This window comes from Macrosteles quadrilineatus, unplaced genomic scaffold (assembly GCF_028750875.1).
Source record: "Macrosteles quadrilineatus isolate MER2022 unplaced genomic scaffold, UCM_ALF_1.0 Scaffold_9__3_contigs__length_116548681, whole genome shotgun sequence".
Classification (NCBI taxonomy): domain Eukaryota; kingdom Metazoa; phylum Arthropoda; class Insecta; order Hemiptera; family Cicadellidae; genus Macrosteles; species Macrosteles quadrilineatus.
Genome location: NW_026542602.1, coordinates 91,433,815 through 91,456,920, shown reverse-complemented (window position 1 = coordinate 91,456,920; position 23,106 = coordinate 91,433,815). Strand labels below are relative to the sequence as shown.

General features: G+C 34.5%; 1 protein-coding gene across 1 annotated transcript in view; it reads left to right on the top strand.

Annotated features, from left to right (window-relative positions):
• LOC129003627 (folliculin-like) overlaps positions 1–21,220 on the top strand; it is a 31,249-nt gene extending 10,029 nt beyond the window's left edge. Inside the window, exons 5-14 of the mRNA XM_054431925.1 lie at positions 290–381; positions 10,669–10,772; positions 11,206–11,348; positions 12,361–12,494; positions 12,629–12,736; positions 12,871–12,978; positions 13,113–13,179; positions 13,329–13,515; positions 18,869–18,971; positions 19,906–21,220. Of these exons, the coding sequence (XP_054287900.1) occupies positions 290–381; positions 10,669–10,772; positions 11,206–11,348; positions 12,361–12,494; positions 12,629–12,736; positions 12,871–12,978; positions 13,113–13,179; positions 13,329–13,515; positions 18,869–18,971; positions 19,906–20,029 (1,170 nt within the window). The 3' untranslated portion in view covers positions 20,030–21,220. The remainder of the gene's footprint in view (positions 1–289; positions 382–10,668; positions 10,773–11,205; positions 11,349–12,360; positions 12,495–12,628; positions 12,737–12,870; positions 12,979–13,112; positions 13,180–13,328; positions 13,516–18,868; positions 18,972–19,905) is intronic.
• The last annotated feature ends 1,886 nt before the right edge of the window (positions 21,221–23,106 follow it).

The window sequence follows — 23,106 nt, the reverse complement described above, 5'->3', positions numbered from 1 at the left end:
TAAACGGGGCAAAGCCCGCGGGTACAGGTAGTATATATATATATATATACAAACATCCTCTTTTATACTTATAGAAGATATATTTAATCCTTACCGTCCTCGCAATCAGCAGTGATACTCCACTACGGCCGTTTTCACACAATTTGTCACATCCACGAATCATTTATTAATGTCTATCAATCAACTTACTTAATCAAATTAGCTTAATTCCATCATCCAAACATAACTTGGTAAATGATTGTGAAATAAAAACTTTTCTAACCTGCTAATGATTCATTGTGATTTACAGGTGTACAATGTTGAACGGCCATTCAGAGACAGCAAGCCGTCCCAGTCTCGGCCCCTGCCTCAGCTAGTCAAATACAAGGCTGTCTACGCTAGGTATGTGTTACTAAGAGTTAAATAGACTATTGTTCAAATAAGAGACTGGTGTTCATAATTTAAGAGTAAAAACTGTTAAAACTAGTATAATGTAATGATGTTTATAGGCTTTTAAATTAAAATCAAACTTTTCCGAGTATTCTATACCCCCCAAGGAGACCAAAGGGATGCCAAATAACATAAACTCTGAGTGCTAACACAAATACTTTGAGCTCAACTGTGTCAAAGTATGTTTCTAAAGCCGTTTAGTCTCCGTGACAGTTTCAAAAAATAAAAATAATGTAAAAATACTGTAAACCAATGTAGTTTTTGATTTTTGTCTAAAATACAGTTATTATAGCATAACCTTGACTCTTTGGGTGACTTGGAATGGCTAATGGCTATCGTTATAATACAGTGGAACCTCGATTAACCAGGTAATCAGGGGGGAGAGGGGGGCACGGATAACTGAAAACCACGGTTAATCCAAATGAGAAAGAGAATACAAAACGATTTGCACAAAAACCCCCTTATTTATTTATTTATTTACACAGTTACAAATTTAGAGTTATTTAATTTTTCGCCAAAGCCCAGAAAAACATATTAGATGGTCTAACTAAGTATTGTAATTCAGACTGGAGAAAAGAAGTCCAACATTGCTTCTTGCTTTGGTGTTCTTTCTGAGCAATATTGGAGTGTAACTTCCGCAATACTAGTTTGTCAGAAATCATGCTGCTGCCTTGTCCCTCCAAATATTCCATTAAACAATTGGGATGATTGTGTGTGGCGCGGGAAAAGTCTACGGTTCCTCTTTCTCCCTCTCCTCCTTCGACATCGTCTTCCTCTCCTCTCGCACAATTTACAATCTCTTGGTGAATCGCAATTTCAAATGCTGGCAACTCACTATCACATCAAAATCATTCCTGAATATTTTCTTCATCGATATTTTCACCTCCTGGGACATTTTCATTTTGGCCATCTGTGCGGCTGACAGAATCCAGTCGTTGTCAGTAAAACTGAGGAAGCCTTCATCTTCACTGATGTCTGGAAATATTTTTCCCCACGACCTGATAAGATTTTTTACTATGTCCCACTCCAAACAAGACTCATAAACAGCCTCAAGTAGAGTCAATGTCAAAAATGTCCTCAGATTGTCTTCTTCCTCCCCAAACCTTTTGAGCTCTGCGGTTCTTTACAGCCTTTTGAGGCTCGCAATTATCCCCTGGTTCATTGGCTGTATCAAAGCGGCTAAAATTTGGTGGTAAATACTTAACTAAGGTGTTGCCATCATCAGTCTTGAGTGTAAGTTTGGGAAGGGGGGGGGGGTTCAGTCAGCCCTTTTGACTTGTCCTGCACTTGTGGTACCATCTTTTTGTTGAACCATTCTTTGAACATGGCCTGGTTCATTCAGCCTTTTACTGGATTAAATTAATTAACTGGCAAGTTTTTTTGCTTCCGTTCCTTTAAACTATTGCAGGTTTTTAGATTTTCCGATGACGACGGGTTGCACCATATTTATCTCCACCTAAAGCCTTGCCTTGAATTTCCAACTCCCGGATGCCATGTCTCTGCTTGAAACGATAGAGCCAACCACCAGATAATGCCCCAAACTTTCCTTTGATACCCATAGCTTCAAAAAAGAATTTTACCTTTTCAGTACAAACTACAACGTTTATGGGCTACCCTAAAGCACTTAGCTGTGGAAACAAATCGAGCATGGCTTTGTCTAAGTCATCGTAAGTCGATTTCTTAGTTTTTAAATTTTTTCCAAGCAGAAGCTGAGTCTGCTGAACTTGCAAATTTCAACAGTTCTGCCCTCTTTTTTATGATGTCCCGAACAACGTTTTTGTACCCCAACACCCATCAGAAAATGATTTCACAGTCTTACCACAGACAATGGAAACCCAGACGTATCACTGCGCGATGCGTAGGGCCCCGTCACATCCTGCCTCTAGCGGAGAATCGAGGAAACACGCAGTCTCGCGCTCGCCTCGCCAGTCGCCGGCATGGTCGGCGGTCGCTGGCTTGCAATTAATTGCAGCACCAGCAGTTCAACTCAACGCCAAATTCTCGTCTATCATTCCTCCTCCACAACTCGCGTGGTTCACCGATACCATACTCCCTACGACTACCCGTGCATCCATCTGCCTGCGGACAGCATTTATTTTTCATTGTGTGATTATTTTAATCACATTTGCGACGAAGTTTAGCAATAAATTAAACATGGTGTTCAAAAAAGGTGGGGGACATATTTTACCTAGTGATTCCTTGGGTAAAAATAAAGAGAAAATGAAGAATAATTTTTTCTAAAATTGCTTCGTTACCAAAATATCCGCCATTTTGTATTTTTGACATACACTTTTTTATATTTTAATGTTTTTTACTGATTTTTATGAAACTTGGTATGCATGTTAAGGTAGAAAAGACCCGTGTTAGAAAAAAAGTTCATCTAGATTCAACCTACAATTTCAAAATGATGGCCATTAAAACATTTAAGCTTAAATTAGTCAAAACTGGCTGGTTTTTTGAAAATATTCCAAGTACAATTTTAATTATCTATTATTTTAATTAGTATTATTTTAATTATCCTTTAGCATTTTTAATTATCTATCAAACGATACCAAGTTCAAAAAGATCAAATAAAAAATAGCTGAAATATTATAATTTTTAGTTGTAAAAGGGGCAAACCTGACTATCTTATGCATATATTCTACCCCATTTCAGCAATAAAAGTTTTAGCAATAAATTTTATTCAGTCTGTAGTACTGTAATAGAGAGGAGCGAAGCGAAGCTTGTTGGGATCGGCTTCAATACAAACTTCCATAGACACAAAACAAAAACACAAATCACTCAAAATGGCTTAACTTATTTTAGCCAAACTTTCCAAGATGCTTTGTTTCCACAAATAGGAATTCGGAAGATTTAAGACCAAACAATTAAAATTTTTGATAATCACAAGTTGGTTGAATAACAATAATAATGAAAATATGTATACAATAAATGTCACATTGACCAATCTAGGAAATAATCTATACTATTATATAAAAATCTAATGGTGTCTGTCTGCATGTGTATTAGTAATAGGTGCAAAAACTACTGAACCAACTGGGCTTAAATTTTACAAAAATATAGCTATCATACCAAGAACCATTATAGGACTATTCACATTTCGATACTGACCGTAGGCTTTGCCCCTTTGGCTTTAAAAGTTCTGAGGTGAACATTTTAAAAGTAAATATTGATTGGTCTCCATGGCTGCGATGATAACTCTAACAATGTTTGTTTACATTTGCTTTGACATTTAAATGTAAACAAAAAGAACTGCTAAACTGCATATTTCACAATTTCAGACAGCTGATTCAAAGAAATTAAATATAATATTTTCCATAACTAATGAGGTAGGCTTATTTTAATCTAACCTTTTATCATGGATTATTTATTCTAAAACTATGTCAATCATTATAGGAAAAAATATTCTATAACCGTTGCTGTATCAACTCTGGCTCTGCTTTGGATTTTTTAAAGCGTCTAAGTTATGAAAATAATGTTATTGATATGTTTTTATGGAAACAGTATGAAAATTACAATGTATAGATGTTTTGTGTGAATTTGGAGGCTACTTCAAACAAATTCTAACTGCTTAACATGTGTTTGATTAACTTAACATAACTTGCACATCACATTGTTTTTTATATGTACAATATTTAGGTACTGTACATTAAGTTATTGTGTTTTGCTAAACCCATGCTTAAATTAAACTAAAGAAAATCATCAATAACTAAATTGTACGTTGATTTTTGTTTTCAAAAATATGTTGTATATGTGTAACTATATTTAATTATCAAATGGTAGTACAAAATACTCTTATTTTATCTTAACATAGCTTTCAGTTAACATTTACTTTATTTGATACACTAGCTGTTACCCACGGGCTTCGCCCCGTTTGACTTCATAAGTATTAATAATACTATTTTCTACACTCATCTCCATTCATACTTGGCTTAAAATACCTACTTTGTATGGTCGCCATTTCATTGAAAAGTATTAAAGTACCTATTAAAAGTATTAAAGTATTTGATTGGTTAAGTTAAGCTAAAATAAACAAAACAGTAATATAAACAAATAGCTGTACCTGCGGGCTTTGTCCCGTTTAACTTCTTAATTTTCAAGATGATCACGTTCACATAAAGTATTAAAGTATTTGATTGGTTAAGTTAAGCTAAAATAAACAAAACAGTAATATAAACAAATAGCTGTACCTGCGGGCTTTGTCCCGTTTAACTTCTTAATTTTCAAGATGATCACGTTCACATGGCTTAATCACGTCCTGGTTGAAGTTCGTTCGCTGCGCTCACTTGCCTTCAGATTAGCTCGTTCGCTACGCTAACTCGCCTCCAGTTTGAAGTTCGTTCGCTATGCTCACTCACCTTTTGGTTGCAAATTAGCTGTTTTCATAAATTAAAAAAAATAATAGTGCTGCATCCTGTTGGTAATCCATGTAACTTGAATGCTATTGAACATCATAGAACAGAACCAACTTGATTAATTGAAACAGCTGTTAAGATTTATTAATTCCTTTTAAATATGAAAAATCATAAGGTTAACATGGGAAACTCCAGAGCCACTGGGGTGAAGCCCGAGAGTCCTATCAGAACAAAAACAACTTAGTTTTCCTATTTAATGCCTAAAGAATCAGTGTACCAAATTTCAGCCTCCTAGGTAAATGGGAAGTGGGAGAATTAGTGATGAGTGAGTGAGTGAGTGAGTCAGTCAGTGAGGGCTTTGCCTTTTATATATATAGAAGATTTATTATTTGTGTTTTGCCACACCACTTATTAAATTAAAACAAGGAAAATATCATGAAACTAAGCAGTGCCATTGACTATTGGATACATAAGTTGATACAGTTGTTGTATTAATAGTCAAAGGCAGTACACAGTGTTCTTTTGTTTTTAAAATCAATGAAATATCTGTTAGTATGTTTACTTAATGGTAAGTGTGAAAATGTAAAGGCAATATGGTCTATGGAAGAAGGTCTTAAAAGAACTGTTTTGTGTATTAAGTTGTTTGTTGATATTTTTGTATACTGTAGTAGAATCAGAGATGCAATGCAACATATACTGTATTTGCTATTACAATTTTTAGTTCTTGATACCTTGATAACCAGATTTGTCTCCTGTTTTTAATGCTAAATAATTTGTTTACAATTTTTTATAGTAGGTACCTATAGATATAGTTTCTTTTATATTTCAAAAGACTGTATTGATAAGGAACAGCAATATTTCTAAGGTTTATAACAGCTGACTTAGTTTTGCTAATGATTTATCGTGAGTGAAGAAACTGAAGATGGAAGGATTTGTGATTTTTCTTTAAAGAAGAGTGAAATTTCAAAAAAATGTTCATTTAAATTTAATAACTAGTGTTTTTGCAGCTTCAAAATTGAAATTTAAAATGCCAATAATAAATTAAAAGATATGTAATTAAGGGGGATGAAGGTAAATCATGGATGTAAAAGTTTTATTTGAAGATTTGGTAAGTTTTTTCTCACATCAGCCTAGACAAGATTTAAAATTAATCAAAACCAAAATGGTGGTATCCACTACTTACCAGATTTAAAAGTCATAACTTAAACGTTTCTATTAAGGCTATAAAAGTTGAATTTTGTTTCTAAAAGGGTTGGCAGATGTGTAACTATTATATGCAACAGATGTAAAGATTAAAATGTTTCTTTTGTGTCCTCTTCCCGTTGCAAAGCACGGGTACAACAGCTAGTAAATAATAAAGATAACAATAACCATGATGCACCAGCATATCTGGAAAATGCACACTAAATATGCAAACCAACTCCTGTTCTGAATTTAAAGGTTGAAGGTTTCAACTTACTAAAAGATCCCCGTACGTAGAAGAGTGAAAATTTAAAAACGTACGTTTTCATGTCCCTGGCCTTTTACTTCGTAGATACTGGATTTGTAGTTTATTATTATGTGTTTTAATATTTTTTGGGACGGGGGCAACATGCTACACACATTTATTTGGTTTTAAATAGGTTCTAGGTATTTTTTTCGTATTTTTAAAGTCTCGAAATTCACGACCATGACGTGTCCCTAGGGTATGGTCGTGACAGGATTTTGTGTTTTTCCACTAAAGATGCTCTTTTAAAAAGAAACTACCAAAGATATTGCGTTACCATGGACATTTTATGAAACTTCAAATGTTAGTGAAATAAAAATAAAAATAAAAGTTTTGAAAAAAGGGGAAAAGAATTTGCAAAGTGCTTTTCCTGAAAACGTACGTTTTTAAATTTTCACTCAGAACACAGCTAGTGCCTGTATAATTTTAAAGAAACTCAACGTTTTTAAATTTTAACATTGGCCTTATAGGTTGCCATGATGGTTATAAAATAACGACGTATATGTAAACAAAACATAGAATTATAGCATATGTTTAAAATTGGTCAATTGATGGGTCTTACCTTTTGAAATTCCCGAGTTTCCCCCAAAATCCCCCATTTTTAGGATGTACACCAAGTAGTGGTTATGCCCAAAAAGTACTTCATAACATGCCATAAAGGTATGCCGAGTTTGGTTTTTCTAGTATGGGCCGTTAAAAAATTAACAGGGGGTCTCCAGACTTTTTACTAACCCTGTACATATAGTCAATGGTAGGAACAGACAGTGACACATTGGAAAAGCGAGTTTAGCATCATCCGTAAACATCTGTTACAATCACCCACTGCAGTGGTGATTTTTTACTTAGCACTTTACACAACCGCCATTGAAGCGCCGTCAATGACTGGAAACCTTGTTTCTAAGCTATTGGTGACGATCATTAATAAATTTAAGTTTCCCAGCCGTATACAACACTGATTCAAGGTCTTCTTTCTGGTTACCAAAACTCAAGAACAATTTTATACACAAAGAATCTCTGATTCCTGACCTGGATGATGCCTAGTTATTTAATTTCATTTACATTGCACTTGCGATTAATTAAATCCGTTATGTAAGTAAAACGTTTTTAATCTCACTTGGTTGGGATTTGCTTTAAAAACGTGATCGAAAATGGTTGCGGTATTTGTAAACATCATATTTGTAAACATATCAGTTACAGCTAGAAAAAATAATCTTGTTCTGAACAGCTGTTGGTTATTTCATAGATGATTAATCTTCTATATACATAAAATTAGAGTTTTGTCTGTACATTGCTCAGAATTATATATTTTTGGGTTATTTTTACGTTTTATACATTAAAGAAGCTGAAACAAGTCTTATCTCTATTTCTGTCTGTCTGTCTGTCTACTGTCCGTCTGTAACACTCAGGATGGCATTTTACGCAATATTCTCCAGGAAAACGAGAGTACCTATCAAAATCCAAGTCATTTTAATGTGTTCACTGGATTGGCGAGAGTGTCTTTAGCGATTAAAATATGATCGTCCGTAATTTTATTTACAAAGTAGTGAGGCCATATTTTAATGGCTAAAGACACGCGCCAATCCAGTGAATACATTAAAATGACGTGGATCTTGATAGGTACTCTCGTTTTCCTGGATAAGATGGCGTAAAATTCTATCTTGAGTATTATAGACAGACAGATAACATTTTTCCAATAACATATATTTTCCACACCTCAAAATTTTCTGAGCCCATTAAACTGTTAAAAAACACTTATATTTCGAAAACGGCTTGAGATATGGCAACACTGTCTAAATTCTGGCACACTACGTGGGTATCAACTTTTGATTATGAACAATAATACAACATAAAATAATCAACAAATTAAAAAAATAGCATTATTTTATATCGGTACAAATAACAGTTACCAAGAAAATTTTCAAAGTCCAGACTTGTTGACACTTTTTCACACCTCAAAATTGCAAATATAATGAAAATTTCAAGTCACAACTTTTAACCTGTAGTCTTGTAGTGCGGTGTTTAATTATAAAACGGGTACCTGACCTGTTCAACTAAATATCCTAATTTCTCAGCTGTTTGTAATGGGATCGTTTAAAACTTGGTGGCGTTTGATAGGGTATTTTAAATGCTAAATAAAAGCGTCCATGGCTTTTTTTCATAAAATCAGCAGGTTTTTTGTAATTAAAGATATAAAGTTTAAAATACCCGTATTTTGAAACAGAAACATATTTTCAATGATTATTTTTTCTTAAATACATTATAACGTATTAAAACCGTATACCAAGTTTCATAAACATATCTTAAATATCTTCAAGAAAAACTGGTAATATTGGAATTAATATAAATTTGAAATAAAAACTTCATCTATATATTTAGAAATATTGGTGAAGTTTTTATTTCAAATTTATATCTTAAATAGTTTTCGATCCCCCACCCCTACCCTGTTAAAGGGGTTAAAAAATATTGTTGATGTAAAAAAATTGCGGAACCTATGTTAACAATTAAAACGACAAACAGTATATTTCTATCATTTCGGTTTTACAAATACAGATTTGTTTTTATATTTTTGAAATTGGTGCTTTTTCACATACATTAAATCGCATTTTGAAATACCTGTCATTTTGGCTAGGGGTGAGATATCCACCAAGGGTTTGCGTCATTATGTTTCTTTTGATAAATCCTTCAAAATGAGGGGTCACTCAATAGGGGTTGCTATTTGAAAACAATAAGTCACCCCTACCCTACCCTGTTAGGGGGGTTAACAATATTTTTGATGTAAAAAACGGAACCTTTGTTAACATTCAATGCCACAAACATAATATTTTAATCTATTTCGGTTTAAAAAATACAGATCTATTTCAAGACTTTATTTACACACTTTATATGAATTTGAACGGTTGGTGATTTTTGACTCTAGGGACCTCAAAACGAAAAATAAATCGGTCCCAGGTCCAGATGTTACGATAAGTACTACGGTAATAGTTTATTCTATGTATGGGAAATTCGCTAAAACACAGCAATTTTGAAACAGGATCATATTTTTTAATGATTGTTTTTCCTTAAATACATTATGACGTATTAAAACTGTACACCAAGTTTCATAAAGATATCTTAAATAGTTTTCGAGAAATATCTCATTAAAAGCGCGTTCATTCAAATTTAAATAGAATCCCACGGCGCCACTCGAGGAGAAACGCTTCGCGTCTTCCGCTACAGTGGCGCGGCAATACAGCCGCATCATGAAACAGCGCCTAGCGCAGATCCAGCTGACCGTCTGCATTAAAGTATTATATTGTCTGTGGTCTTACCCTTTTAAAATTTTTCAATCATTCCCAGTTTTTGTTGAATTGATAGCACTACACGTTTACTCTACTTGCCCGACATTTCACTGTCACTGTACACATCCTTGGTCCTTACAGTTACAACGGAGCTGACAGACAAACGGTTAAATTTAAATTGCAACTCAAAATCATCACAATGACGGTATACTAGGAGCGTAACTGTACTAAGGTGAGAAAATGAAAGCTGTGGTGTGCACGGGTTAAAAAGCTACGTGACAAAAGAGATCTACCAAATGGAGGTAAAGAAATAGGAATAGAATCATAAGAAGGATAGACAATTAATTATTTGTGCCAAGATTATAGAAGAAGGGATTAAAGAGTGTGCTGTTTAATTAATAAGACAAAACTAAGGAAATGTGTGGAAAAAAGCATAAAAAATGAACAATTTGTTTTTTAAATACCAATAATTAATTATTTATTTCTTAATTCCAGTACAAATTAGGCCTAGACTAAATATTTTGTAATTCACACAGCAGACAGCTTGGCGTCTGTGATGACTCGTCGATTTAGTTTTCTCGTCATTCAAGGTTGCAAAGTCATTCTCTCTTCCCATTTTTTGCTTTTTCCCTGCCTACATGTGGGGCAGTGGCGAGTGCGCACTATCCGTGCCATGGCAACCTTGTGTCATCATAGGAACGGGCGATTCGGGCATTGCGTTGACACAGATAGTTAGCGCTTGCCTATATCGCCCTTTCGTTCAATTATTTATTGCGTCTTGACCGAGTTAAGGTTAGTGATTTATTTTGTCTAATGTTTCAAAACTGGAAATATTATCTACAATACATATTAAAATAATGTCTTGATGGTTTAAAAATTGATTTACGTTATTGTAATGCACATAATTCACTTAAATAACTTTTATTCAGTAAAGTAATAGTTTTACGTGGAATTCAAAAGCAAAAAGGATGTTTCAAAATAATCATTTTTTGCTAGTTTTGAACCGGTTCTAGGACAATAGTACAATTTGTTAACATGTTAACATTTATAAAATCAGGAATCAAAATAGTTGCTGAGTAGTTGTGAGTTATCCTCTTACTGTAGTGTTTGATCTGCACAGGCTGCATTGTTGGTTTGCCTGGATGATTCATGCCTGCAACTCTCGCTTATCAGAAGCAATCCCTCGCTCTCCATACTATCGGTTACAAGCTCAACATGTCTTTGGTGAGTTACTCTAATGGTTTTGAACACTTTCACTTTTCCAATGATAAAATATTATTAAGATATCAAACAAGACGCAAGTAAGATGAAGGTATATCACCTTACCTTGCACTCTAAGAATATGAAGTTTTTGGTCGAGATTGTATTTAGGCCAGTGTTTTAAAGGACTTTTTAATGTATAGGTTTAACATCAGTCTTGCATTAATGACAAAAACAGATGGTATTTTCACAATGTTAAATTATTGTTGTTTGGGTGTTTTTGCTTTATCATGATAATGTTGTAACTGATGCGGAAGATGTCAACTACATTGCTGCAATCACAGGGCACGATATCTTCATTTGTGTTTGAGATCTGATGCAAAGCCTCTGCAATTCTCTAATAAGTCTCTTAGACCACCAGTGACTACTGATGTCCAATAATTGTGTTGTGTTGTAGAGGAAGGCAGTCTCAAGTCCCTGAGAGTGTTTCTGGGAGCTCAGGTGTTTGACTTGGCAGCTCTCCATATCATAGAAGGTCGTCAGGTTATTGTTCGGGGTGATATACCCGACCTTGTCAAAGCCACTGTTACTACATTCAAGGTAATAACAACATAGCAATTTGCCTGTTTTTGTTCTAGGCATATATAATACGTGAAGCTGTTTTTTGTTAACGCAACTCCTCCCTTAGGCCTATTTGTGGACCAATTTCAACGTTTAAGGTGTCAAAAGATTCGTCTCAATATGTAGTTTTGCAATAAGGTTTTAAAATTTTAAAATTCCTACTCTTAAGGGCGTGAGACCCTCTCAAATGTCGGGTTTTCCCCATAAGAAATACACAGAACAAATGTAAAAACAAAAAACATCTGTTTATAAAAAGAAACTCATTAGCTTTTTGGGAGTAAATATTAATGTTTGTAATATTCAGTAGGTTAATACCAAGTTAAACAGTTAAATCTGTTTTGTTGGAAGAACAGAAAATGCCTCAAGTTCAATGAAGAAATATTTCAAACGGGAGGAGGAGAAAATTAATAATAAACTATCTTATGTTCTTACAACGTAAGAACGTCCTGATGCGGGGCACATAAGGCCTACTGTGACTGACAGACAACACGTCAAAATATGTTAACCAACTTTCAATAGTGTTGCTGCATTAGCCTATTCAAAGCAGATTATGGCTGTCCAGTTGGTAACCCAGAGTTTGTGGGTAAAAAATGAAGCACATGAAATGGTTGATAACACCCAATGTTTCAGGATTCTCTACGAAGAAAATTGTTTTGATTAGAGGAAAGTCTCAAATCAAAAAAATCAAATGCCCCAAACTTTTATTACTTAACACAGGCTATCAGTAAGGCAACAGTTTTTTTCAATTCTCAATGCTGGAAAAACTTTGTTGTATCATGTTAACTCAAATTGAAGCAGATCGTTTAGCCATAGATTAAACATACTCCCGTTTAGCATTCATTAGAAGTTATCAGTTAAAACTGAGAGCAGAAATAATGTAGGTGAACCTTTTACAACGCAAATAGAGATATTTAAAATTAGTTTCTAACAAGTGTTTAAATAACTTAACTTAGTGACTACCAAGTAGCTGTCTTATATTTGAACTTTGCAGGAGCTACTGCCAAGTGATTGGTGCAGAACATTGCCTGACTGTGATGAGTACCTAGAGCCAGGGGAGTGTGGCTTGCTAGGTGTCAGCACTCAAGTAGTTGTCTTGTATTTGAACTTTGCAGGAGCTACTGCCAAGTGATTGGTGCAGAACATTGCCTGACTGTGATGAGTACCTAGAGCCAGGGGAGTGTGGCTTGCTAGGTGTCAGCACTCAAGTAGTTGTCTTGTATTTGAACTTTGCAGGAGCTACTGCCAAGTGATTGGTGCAGAACATTGCCTGACTGTGATGAGTACCTAGAGCCAGGGGAGTGTGGCTTGCTAGGTGTCAGCACTCAAGTAGCTGTCTTATGTTTGAACTTTGCAGGAGCTACTGCCAAGTGATTGGTGCAGAACATTGCCTGACTGTGATGAGTACCTAGAGCCAGGGGAGTGTGGCTTGCTAGGTGTCAGCACTCAAGTAGTTGTCTTGTATTTGAACTTTGCAGGAGCTACTGCCAAGTGATTGATGCAGAACATTGCCTGACTGTGATGAGTACCTAGAGCCAGGGGAGTGTGGCTTGCTAGGTGTCAGCACTCAAGTAGCTGTCTTATGTTTGAACTTTGCAGGAGCTACTGCCAAGTGATTGGTGCAGAACATTGCCTGACTGTGATGAGTACCTAGAGCCAGGGGAGTGTGGCTTGCTAGGTGTCAGCACTCAAGTAGTTGTCTTGTATTTGAACTTTGCAGGAGCTACTGCCAAGTGATTGATGCAGAACATTGCCTGACTGTGATGAGTACCTAGAGCCAGGGGAGTGTGGCTTGCTAGGTGTCAGCACTCAAGTAGCTGTCTTATATTTGAACTTTGCAGGAGCTACTGCCAAGTGATTGGTGCAGAACATTGCCTGACTGTGATGAGTACCTAGAGCCAGGGGAGTGTGGCTTGCTAGGTGTCAGCACTCAAGTAGCTGTCTTATATTTGAACTTTGCAGGAGCTACTGCCAAGTGATTGGTGCAGAACATTGCCTGACTGTGATGAGTACCTAGAGCCAGGGGAGTGTGGCTTGCTAGGTGTCAGCACTCAAGTAGCTGTACCTTGTCCTTGCCACAACATAGTAAGGGTAGACATGGTGCAGGGATGTGTGTCTGCCAAGACTACTGCCATCATGCCAGCCAAGTGTAAGTATATCACATGTGAACCGTGAATAATACTTTTTAAAACATTATATAATTTGTACGTTTTCTGTTATATGCTGAGTAGTGTTTGTTTGGTAAGTTAAATAAAGTTAATTTTGAAAATACTAATTTTTGAAAATATCACCATAGGTCTTACAAACAAGCTCAACCCTTTTGGTTTAGAATATCGTTTCCCCTCTAAGGTCTTAGACATTTCTATCACTTCTTTTTAAAATTATTGTCCTATAGTTACCTGACAAAGCTGGCGTTCTTGTACTGATTATAACATGCAAAGTAGCTAATTGTTGTATTTACTTACTTTTTCCACACTCATGTTACTTTTGCCGCACTCCAGTATTCCAACCAAACAACACAAAACAGGATGCTTTTTATTAGGCACGTAATACAGGTACGCTTGACAATAATTTGACAACACTTAAACAAACTATGACTACGATCTTTTGGTACAGCGTATCCCTCTTCGTTTAACACTTGGGTTTAACCTATCCTAAAAACTTTGTTGCGGGCTTAGCAGGTTCTTTACAAATAAAACTTGGCGATTTTATAATAACTATTTATTTACACTAATTATTCTATATTTACAGATATTAGAATTACCTAACACCTAACTAACCCTATCTAAACCTAGCTAAAGCCTATTCTAATTGTCCCTATTGATAAGCCCCTATTGAGGTAGTCCGTTGACATGGGTCTATTGTCTATCAGTCGTGCGTTCGAAGAAACCCGTTTAACAAACAACCCTTTTGAGACGGCGCCTGGCTATTGTTGCGCGGAGCTCCTGACTTGTAACAACTTGTTGTATAGTGTTTGAAGGACTAATTATTTATATGATTTATACTAACTTGTAATATTACATGTCATTCATTCATCATTAACATTAATTTCTCTATTATTTTGTATATTTTCTCCCATAATGTCTGTTAATGCCCCTGATAATCATCCTATTTTATGTTACAATATAATATTTATGCCAATTCTCACCATATCTATCCTATACTTATCAAAAACCAACAATAATCATTTACATAGAATAATATATAATTGTAAGAAAATTGAAATATAATAATATCTTAAATATAGTATTACTTTTCAAAATCATCCAAAGAAAATCAAAATTACAGTGGCAAGTGTGATTTATGTGAATTAACCAGCTGTACATCATTTCAACAATGGACATGGACTTCCAGAGCTTCAACCATACTAGCATCTCAGTTTCCCCACCCGCAAACTGATGAGATCCTTTTCGGCGAAAGAGTGAGGGAAAGCCCCCCACTTCGATTTAAGAAAATTTTATAGTATTTTAGATAGAAAATTAACTTTTTAACTATAAAATTAATTTTAAAATATTTAATTATAAAATTAAACTGTCATAACCTAACCTAACCAACCAAACTTGCTGATAATATAAAAAAGATATAAAATAAAAATCTAATGAAGGTTTTTCTTATGATTAATTTTTAATTATAAAATTAATTTTAAAATTTGTTATTATAAAAAATAAAATTATTGCCGGCGGGATTCGAACTGCGGACCTCCAGGTCACGAGTCCGAGACGCTATCAACTGTGCCACGAACCCCGATGGAATCTCTTTGTCTCGTTACGTTAATGGTGTTCCCTAAAGAGCAGAGTGACGTCACGCCCCCCCACTCCTTCTCTAAAGAGGTTCTCATCAGTCTGTGGGTGCGGAAACTGAGACGCTATACCTCAACCATTGCCTCTGCCCAGATCCGGCCAACTCTTTACAGTGTTAACATCACTTTATAGAACATTGTGCTTGACTTAAATTAAATTCATCCCAAAGTGTAATCTAAATTTTAAATTGTTTTAAATCAAAAGTATTAGGGACAAGTGCCTTGAAAGTACCAAATTTTAACCAACCCCTATTTTATTTATTGCTTGTGGTACAAAGGTGAAGACAGAGACACCAAAATTGGTAACCATCATCCATCTTGTTTAAATAACTAAGGACAAATCTTCATGGGACATTTTGAATCAGCATAGCCTAATAGGCCCAATTATAATTTAACTCATCAAGATATACATATTTCAAATTTAACTTTTATTCCAAATTTAATCTTCAAATCTTATTTTATTTCATTAAATTCAGTGAAACCATTTGGAATCTTTCTTTGGACATTGACATATTACAATATAGCATCATAAACCTAGCCTATTTCAGAACAATAATTAAATTATCTGCATTTTAAATAAAGCCTAATATATCATTCAAACCGGCACGACCACCCCTCCCTGAGATCAAGAGCCCATATAAGTTATTTAAATATTAATCACTTCAGAAGAAACCAACCCAATATAACTATTATAGCCTAGGCTAGAATCTTGTTATCCACTTTAAAACCCCCACCATTTTGTAAATTTACCATTGTTAGACCCTATAGCTAATTCAACCAATAACTTAACTTATCTTATACTAGCTGTTGTACCCGTGCTTTGCAACGGGAAGAGGACACAAAATAGAAACATTTTAATCTTTACATCTGTTGCATATAATAGTTACACATCCCCCAACGCTTTTATAAACAAAATTCAACTTTTATGGCCTTAATAGAAACGTTTAAGTTATGACTTTTAAATCTTTTAAGTAGTGGATACCACCATTTCATCTCCCTTAATAACATATCTTTTTATTTATTATTGACATTTTAAATTTCAATTTTGAAGTTACTACTAATTATTAAATTTTAATTAATTTTTTTTAAATTTCACTCTTCTTTATATTAAATCACAAATCCTTCTATCTTCAGTTTCTTCACTCACAATAAATCATTAGCAAAACTAAGTCAGCTGTTATAAACTTTAGAAATATTGCTATACCTTTTCAATACAGTCTTTTGAAATATTAAAGAAACTATATCTATAGGTACAATAAAAAAATTTAAACAAATAATTTAGCATTAAAGACAGCAGACAAAACTAATATGACTATCAAAGCATCAAGGACTAAACAATTTAACAGCAAATACAGTAAATGTTTCATTGCATCTCTGATTCTACTCTACAAAAATATCAACAAACAACTTAATATACAAACCAGTTCTTTTAATCAGTTCCATCGTCCATTGGCTTTACATTTTCACACTTGCCATAAAGTAAACATAGTATTTATCAGATATTTCATTGATTTTAGAAACAAAAGAACACTGTGTACTGCTTAGTTTTATGATATTTTTCTTGGTTTAATTTAATCAGTGGTGTGGCAAAACACAAATAATAAATGTATCAAATAAAGTAAATGTGAACTGAAAGCTATGTTAAGATAAAATAAGAGTATTTTGTATTACCATTTGATAATTAATTATAGTTACACATATACAAAAGATTTTAAAAAACAAAAATCATTGACGTACAGTACAATTTAGTCATTGATGATATTCTTTAGTTTAATTAATGCATAGGTTTAGCAAAACACAATAACTTAATTTACCTAAACATACATATAAATACCCCCGCCGCAGCAAACCTGCAGACTAAGCGAATTTCCATTTGACTGATTGGATTTACACTGAAATGTCTACTTAAAAATATAACATTTATTCCCGATTTAAATAGAATTAGTTTAACAAGTACTTAGGTTTGCTGCATCAGGGAGGGTAAAACTGTTTTTTTTTTTTTTGTAAAATGTTAATAGTTAGTAAGAAATAAAAACATTTTCCAAATTTGATCAAAATATGTTCATAAACAAGCAAACTACAACAGTTTACTCATTCTCCATAAGAATAACATGGGAATTTTAAATTTACAATTTTTTGGAATTTTCTCCGTAACCATTAGGCGCATAATAACGCTTCAATATACTAAATTATTTGTTTTTTGAAGCTCTACAAAATGGTTCGGAAATAAATTGCTAAATTTTATGTTTTTTGGGTCAAAAATGGGAAAAACCTATTTTTACCCCATAAAACCCCCCGTAAACACCCGTTCCCATGGTCCGATCATGCTGGATCGCGAACTCGTTCGAATAAACGTAGGTTTACACGTTTGTACCAAATTTCATCAAAATCGGATCATTTTTGCTCAAGTTATCGTGCTGACGGACACATATATATATATATATATATATAAATATATAAATATATAAATATATAAATATATATATATATATGAATTTGAACGGATGGTGTTTTTGGCCTCTGGGGACCTCAAAACGAAAAAAAAAATCGGTCCCGGGTCCAGGTCTTACCATGAGTACTACGGTAATAGCTTATTCCCTATATGGGAAATTCGCTAAAAACAATGTGATGTGCAAGTTATGTTAAGTTAATCTAACACATGTTAAGGAGTTAGAATTTATTTAAAGTAGCCTCCAAATTCATATAAAACATCTATACATCGTAATTTTCATACTGTTTCCATGAAATCATATTAATAACATTATTTTCATAACTTAGACGCTTTAAAAAAATCCAAAGCAGAGCCGGAGTTGATACAGCAATGGTTATAGAATCTTTTTTTTATATAATCATTGACATAGTTTTAGAATAAACAATCCATGATAAAAGGTTAGATTAAAATAATCCTACCTCATAGTTATGGAAAATATTATATTTAATTTCTTTGTATCAGCTGTCTGAAATTGTGAAATATGCAGTTTAACAGTTCCTCTTGTTTACATTTAAATGTCAAAGCAAATGTAAACAAAAATTGTTAGCGTTCTCATCGCAGCCATGGAGACCAATCAATATTTACTTATAAAATCTTCACCTCACAACTTTTCAAGCCAAAAGGGCAAAGCCTACGGTCAGTATCGCAACGTGAATGGTCCTATAATGGTCCTTGGTATGGTAACTATATTTTTGTAAAATTTTAGCCCAGTTTGTTCAGTAGTTTTTGCACCTATTAGTAACACACATACAGACAGACACCATTAGATTTTTATATAATAGTATAGATTTGTATTTCACTAATAAATGTCATATTGTAACTTACCAAATCTATTTATTCTTAAAATAATTCATATGTTATAAGATTAAGATAAAGACTTACCTCATTAGACAGAAATAAAAACACAAGTTAAAAATTATCTTTATTAAGAAATGACTTTGAGTTCTATGTGGGCTAAATTAATAGCCAAAGGAATTTTGTAGGCCTAAGTTAATGAATAGATCTATAGAAAGCTTTATGGTGCGTAGCAAACTGTAGGAAAAATATAATGTATAACGCGAGTGCAAAGCACTTTTGCTGCACTCCCCTGCGGCTCGTGCATATACAATTCTCTAATGTGCAGCAAAATGCCACTTCGCACATTAGTTACGCAAATAACTATTTCATTTTCATAATATTTTTCTTTAATCTGAATATTCCCAATTTTTACAGATCCAACTTTACTAAGCAAGATTTTGAAAGCCTTGGCTTGTGAACTGTTGAGAGGAAAAGCGTTGACTTATCACCTGCAAAGCTACAGACAAGAGTGGATGCAGTACGTACAATAACATATCCCATAATACATCTAAGACTGAGTAGAGACAGCTATCAAACATTGAAATATATTCAATATTAACCATAAGATTGATAGGTAGCGCTAGATAAAGATATTTTATCGTGATATTTTGAAAACATTAAAACTCCCATTTATTATGAATGGGCACCACAGAAGATTTTCAAGCTTTAAAATACACGTTGGTGTATTGCAGGTTAAATTTTGTGTTAAAGAGAGTCTCATGAGTCTCATTAGAGGCAGTAACCAAGCTAGAGAACATTTGCATGCAGATCAAAATGTGACCGAATTAGAAATTGCTGAACTGATTGGGGATGTAAAAGGACAACAGTAAATCCTAGTGATCATAAACTCTCCGATCGGCAAGTCAAGTTTCCTCAACTTGAACCAATGTTCCGATGGATAATGATCACCCCTTGCTGGCCTTGTTGTGCAAATTTGTACAGCCTTCTGCTAAATTGCTAAGACATTTATGCAAATTTTATGTTTCTTAAAACTTTCTGCTACTCCATACTTTAGCGGATTTCAATAGAGGCTGATGCCTTAGACCACAGAAATCAAAGAACGTGACTCGTACTGGGCAGGAGCATCAAATTTTTGATAAAGTTGTAAGCTGCTATTAAAAGACTTATCGTCACATAAAAACCAGCTGGAATAGTAGTGGATGAAGTGAAGAACATGGCGTTGGTTTCAAATTTGATCTAGCTTCTCCTCAAAGGGAGCTCAATGGAGACCTTTATATGGACATCATTCGTATGTGAAATAACAATACTTAATCTTAATATCAAAAAGGTTAAAAAGATTTGATGTCCAGTCCAGAGTTTATGTATATCAGAATAAACTTGTGCTATGTGTTCCAGTTTAGTTCTGAAATTTACATTCCATTTTTTCACTGGCTCACTTTGATTTTTTCCAGCATTGCCAAGCTGGTACACCTGACACGGATGGAAAATGCTGCTTCGCTGTTGGTAGCTCTGGGAGTAAAACCACAAGATCATCAGCTGGTGTCCTACTGGTCCAACAATCTGTGTAAATCCTGACCTTCAGGAAAACCCTTTGATGTGTTGTATTGAAACAGCCGAGAAGAGTCTGAATATAACCATAATGCAAAGAAGACAGACTTACCACGAGGAGAATGGTTTATCTGTTGATGTTTACTCACACAGGTGGCGTTGGTAAAGTGCTGATGTATTTCTACAACTTTTACACAATTGTGATTCAAATGGAATGTTGCTATCATGTTCACCATGTACCTGGACTGCTTGCAGGTTTTGGAGGGCAGGGCATATGCATACATGCATAATGTGTGTATTATACTAGTGTAATGTGTGTATGGAAGTATACTTGTCGGTTTACATCTGGTTGGACTGGATATAGCTAAGAGTCATCCCTTGAGTGATCACTTTATAATATGTCTTAAATGAACTAGGCCATCACACATCAGACACTCCCAAATCTGGCTCACTCTGGGCTATGGCGGTGCCAAACTATTGAAAGTGGTACATTATTGAACGTCTTTTAAAAAGTTGTTGCAAAAGTAGCGGAAGTACTGATTAATATAGCGTAAAATATCTTTTAGTTACCAGACTTAGTAAGTTTACTGGACAAGCCATTATTCTGTGTTTCATAATGATTTCTCTTATTTTATTTTTGATATAAATGGTAAAAGTAAAACTTTCAACTAGAAAACAGGCTTACATTACAGTTCCCCTAACAAATAGGTAGAAACCTATTTGTAACTTTTTTCATTGGAACACTTACGTTTTACAGTGTAAACAGATGAATCAGACCACCCGTGCACAATGGTTTGGACCAACAAGCGTTAAAAAACAACCTAATTCGTAATTTGAAAATGTAACTTTTTTTAATCTGGGTGGTTTGGGACCGAAACGGACCTCCACAAAAAATTTCAGATCCCTAGCTATTCTAGAAGAGCGCAAAACAAGCATTTGTCTGATCAGTGAGTCAGTGAGTTACACAAGTGGCTGTATATCCTGTTAAAGTATGTGCACAGGTAGTCCGATTCTGACAGTAATCTTTGCTCAATGTCAGTAGCTTTGTTGTTCAAACTAGTGCCTTTTAATAATATGAGTTATTGTGGTACAAAGCATCTAAACGATCACAATAATGAAGAACGTAATTCATATAGATTTTACTCTTTGATGAGATAAAAATCTTTTTGAGGATATTCTCTATTTTTTGTTACACAAAATATTCCTGTATCTTTTTTAGTTTCTTACCTTAACTTTTTTTAACAGTTAAAATCTTGTTAAACATAGAATTGGTTTTGTTGACTTACCTAGTTTCTGTATTTAAGACTTTTTGAAGCTTACTATGTCAGATGTAATTTTCTTTTTTGGTTTACCATCAATATTATCTTTACTGTACAAAAACTACCTATCAATTTATTTTCAAGAGTAATTACATTGAAGATCACAATTTTTTAAATGCATATTGCAAGACTTAAGCCATGGACTTGTGGTAAAATATTGATATTTTAAAGTTAACACGTTGACTGCTAACGCCGACTCTAGTCGGCGTCGCTAGCACTTCAATGTGGCGCGCGCCGACAAAAGTCGGCACCAGACCAACAGAAATATATTGAGTCAGTGTGAGCTTAGCCTCAGACGGAGACGTTATAATCGTTGCCAGCCTGCCAGCTTAGAATGCGAGCTTTACTTTGGTGTAGGTTGGTACTAAAATTTCCCGTAAAATCCTGTCTGGCAATGCTTTTGTCCCGGTTTCGGGGATTTTTTCTCTTCAACCCACATTACAAAGACACTGGATACGGATCCGTGCAGTGCTGCTACCTTTGGGTGTTTCAGTGAACTACATCCACTCTCGGGGTAACGCAGCACAGTCACCACTGCTCTTTTGTGATTCGTGAGACTGAAATATTTGAATGCCAATTGCGTTCGCTGATTCGGTTGCGTGCCGGGGCTTCGCCCGCCACTGGGGAGCGCCTGTACGTTGTTTTCAGCAGTCATCGTGTTAAACAATTTAAAATAAATAAATTAAACAATTAAACAAATCTTACTAATATTATAAATCTGAAAGTTTGTGAGTTTGTGTGTGTGTTTGTTGCTCAATCACGCATAAACTACTGGACGGATTGGGCTGAAATTTGGCATGATGATAGCTCACATTCCCGATTAACATTAAAGCATATTCTTATCCCAAAAATCCTTTCGGGCTCCGCCCCAGTGGCTCTGTAGTTCCCCATGTTAACCTTATGATTTTTCATATTTAAAAGGAATTAATGAATCTTAACAGCTGTTTCAATTAAACAAGTTGGTTCTGTTCTATGATGTTCAATAGCATAAAAGTTACAAGGATTACCAACAGGGTGCAGCACTATTATTTTTTTTAAATTTATGACAACAGCTGATTTCCAACGAAAAGGTGAGTGAGCGTAGCGAACGAACTTCAACCTGGAGGCGAGTTAGCGTAGCGAATGAGCTAACCTGAAGGCAAGTGAGCGCAGCGAACGAGCTCCAACCTAAAGGTGAGTGAGCGTAGCGAACGAACTTCAACCACGACGTGAATGAGCCATGCGAATACTTATGAAGCTAAATGGGGCAAAGCCCGCGGGTACAGCTAGTAAATAATAAAAAAGCGAAGCTAACTTATTACCTCATAGACTTTCAACTGTAAACAAGCCTATAAGGTTTTGCTTTTAAAACAAGTGTAGTTTGGATATAAAAATCGAAGTAATTTAACTTCAAGTAAAATGACTCTGAGGAAATGAGATTCATGTAATCAGAAACCTTAGACAGAAGACGTCCAAAAATAAAACTGAATAGGAACTAATCTCAGAGAGTGGTACATAAACTTGACATAAGTTCCTTAACTTGAATCATGTTTCCTACCTTCAAGAAAATTACATATTACATTTGCGAACAGTACTAAATCTTCCTAAACAATTTTAAATATTTTGTGTAGTTATGTTCTTTATTTCTTGATAAAATAAAAAAAAAAATAAACCTTTATGTAGGCTGTGTTCTTTATGCATATATCTATCTATATATTAATACTTAATAGGCAAGCATGTTTCTTTAAAACCTGCTTTCTCAGCTTGTGTGCATCGCAGGGAAAATTACTTATACTGTTAGAAAGA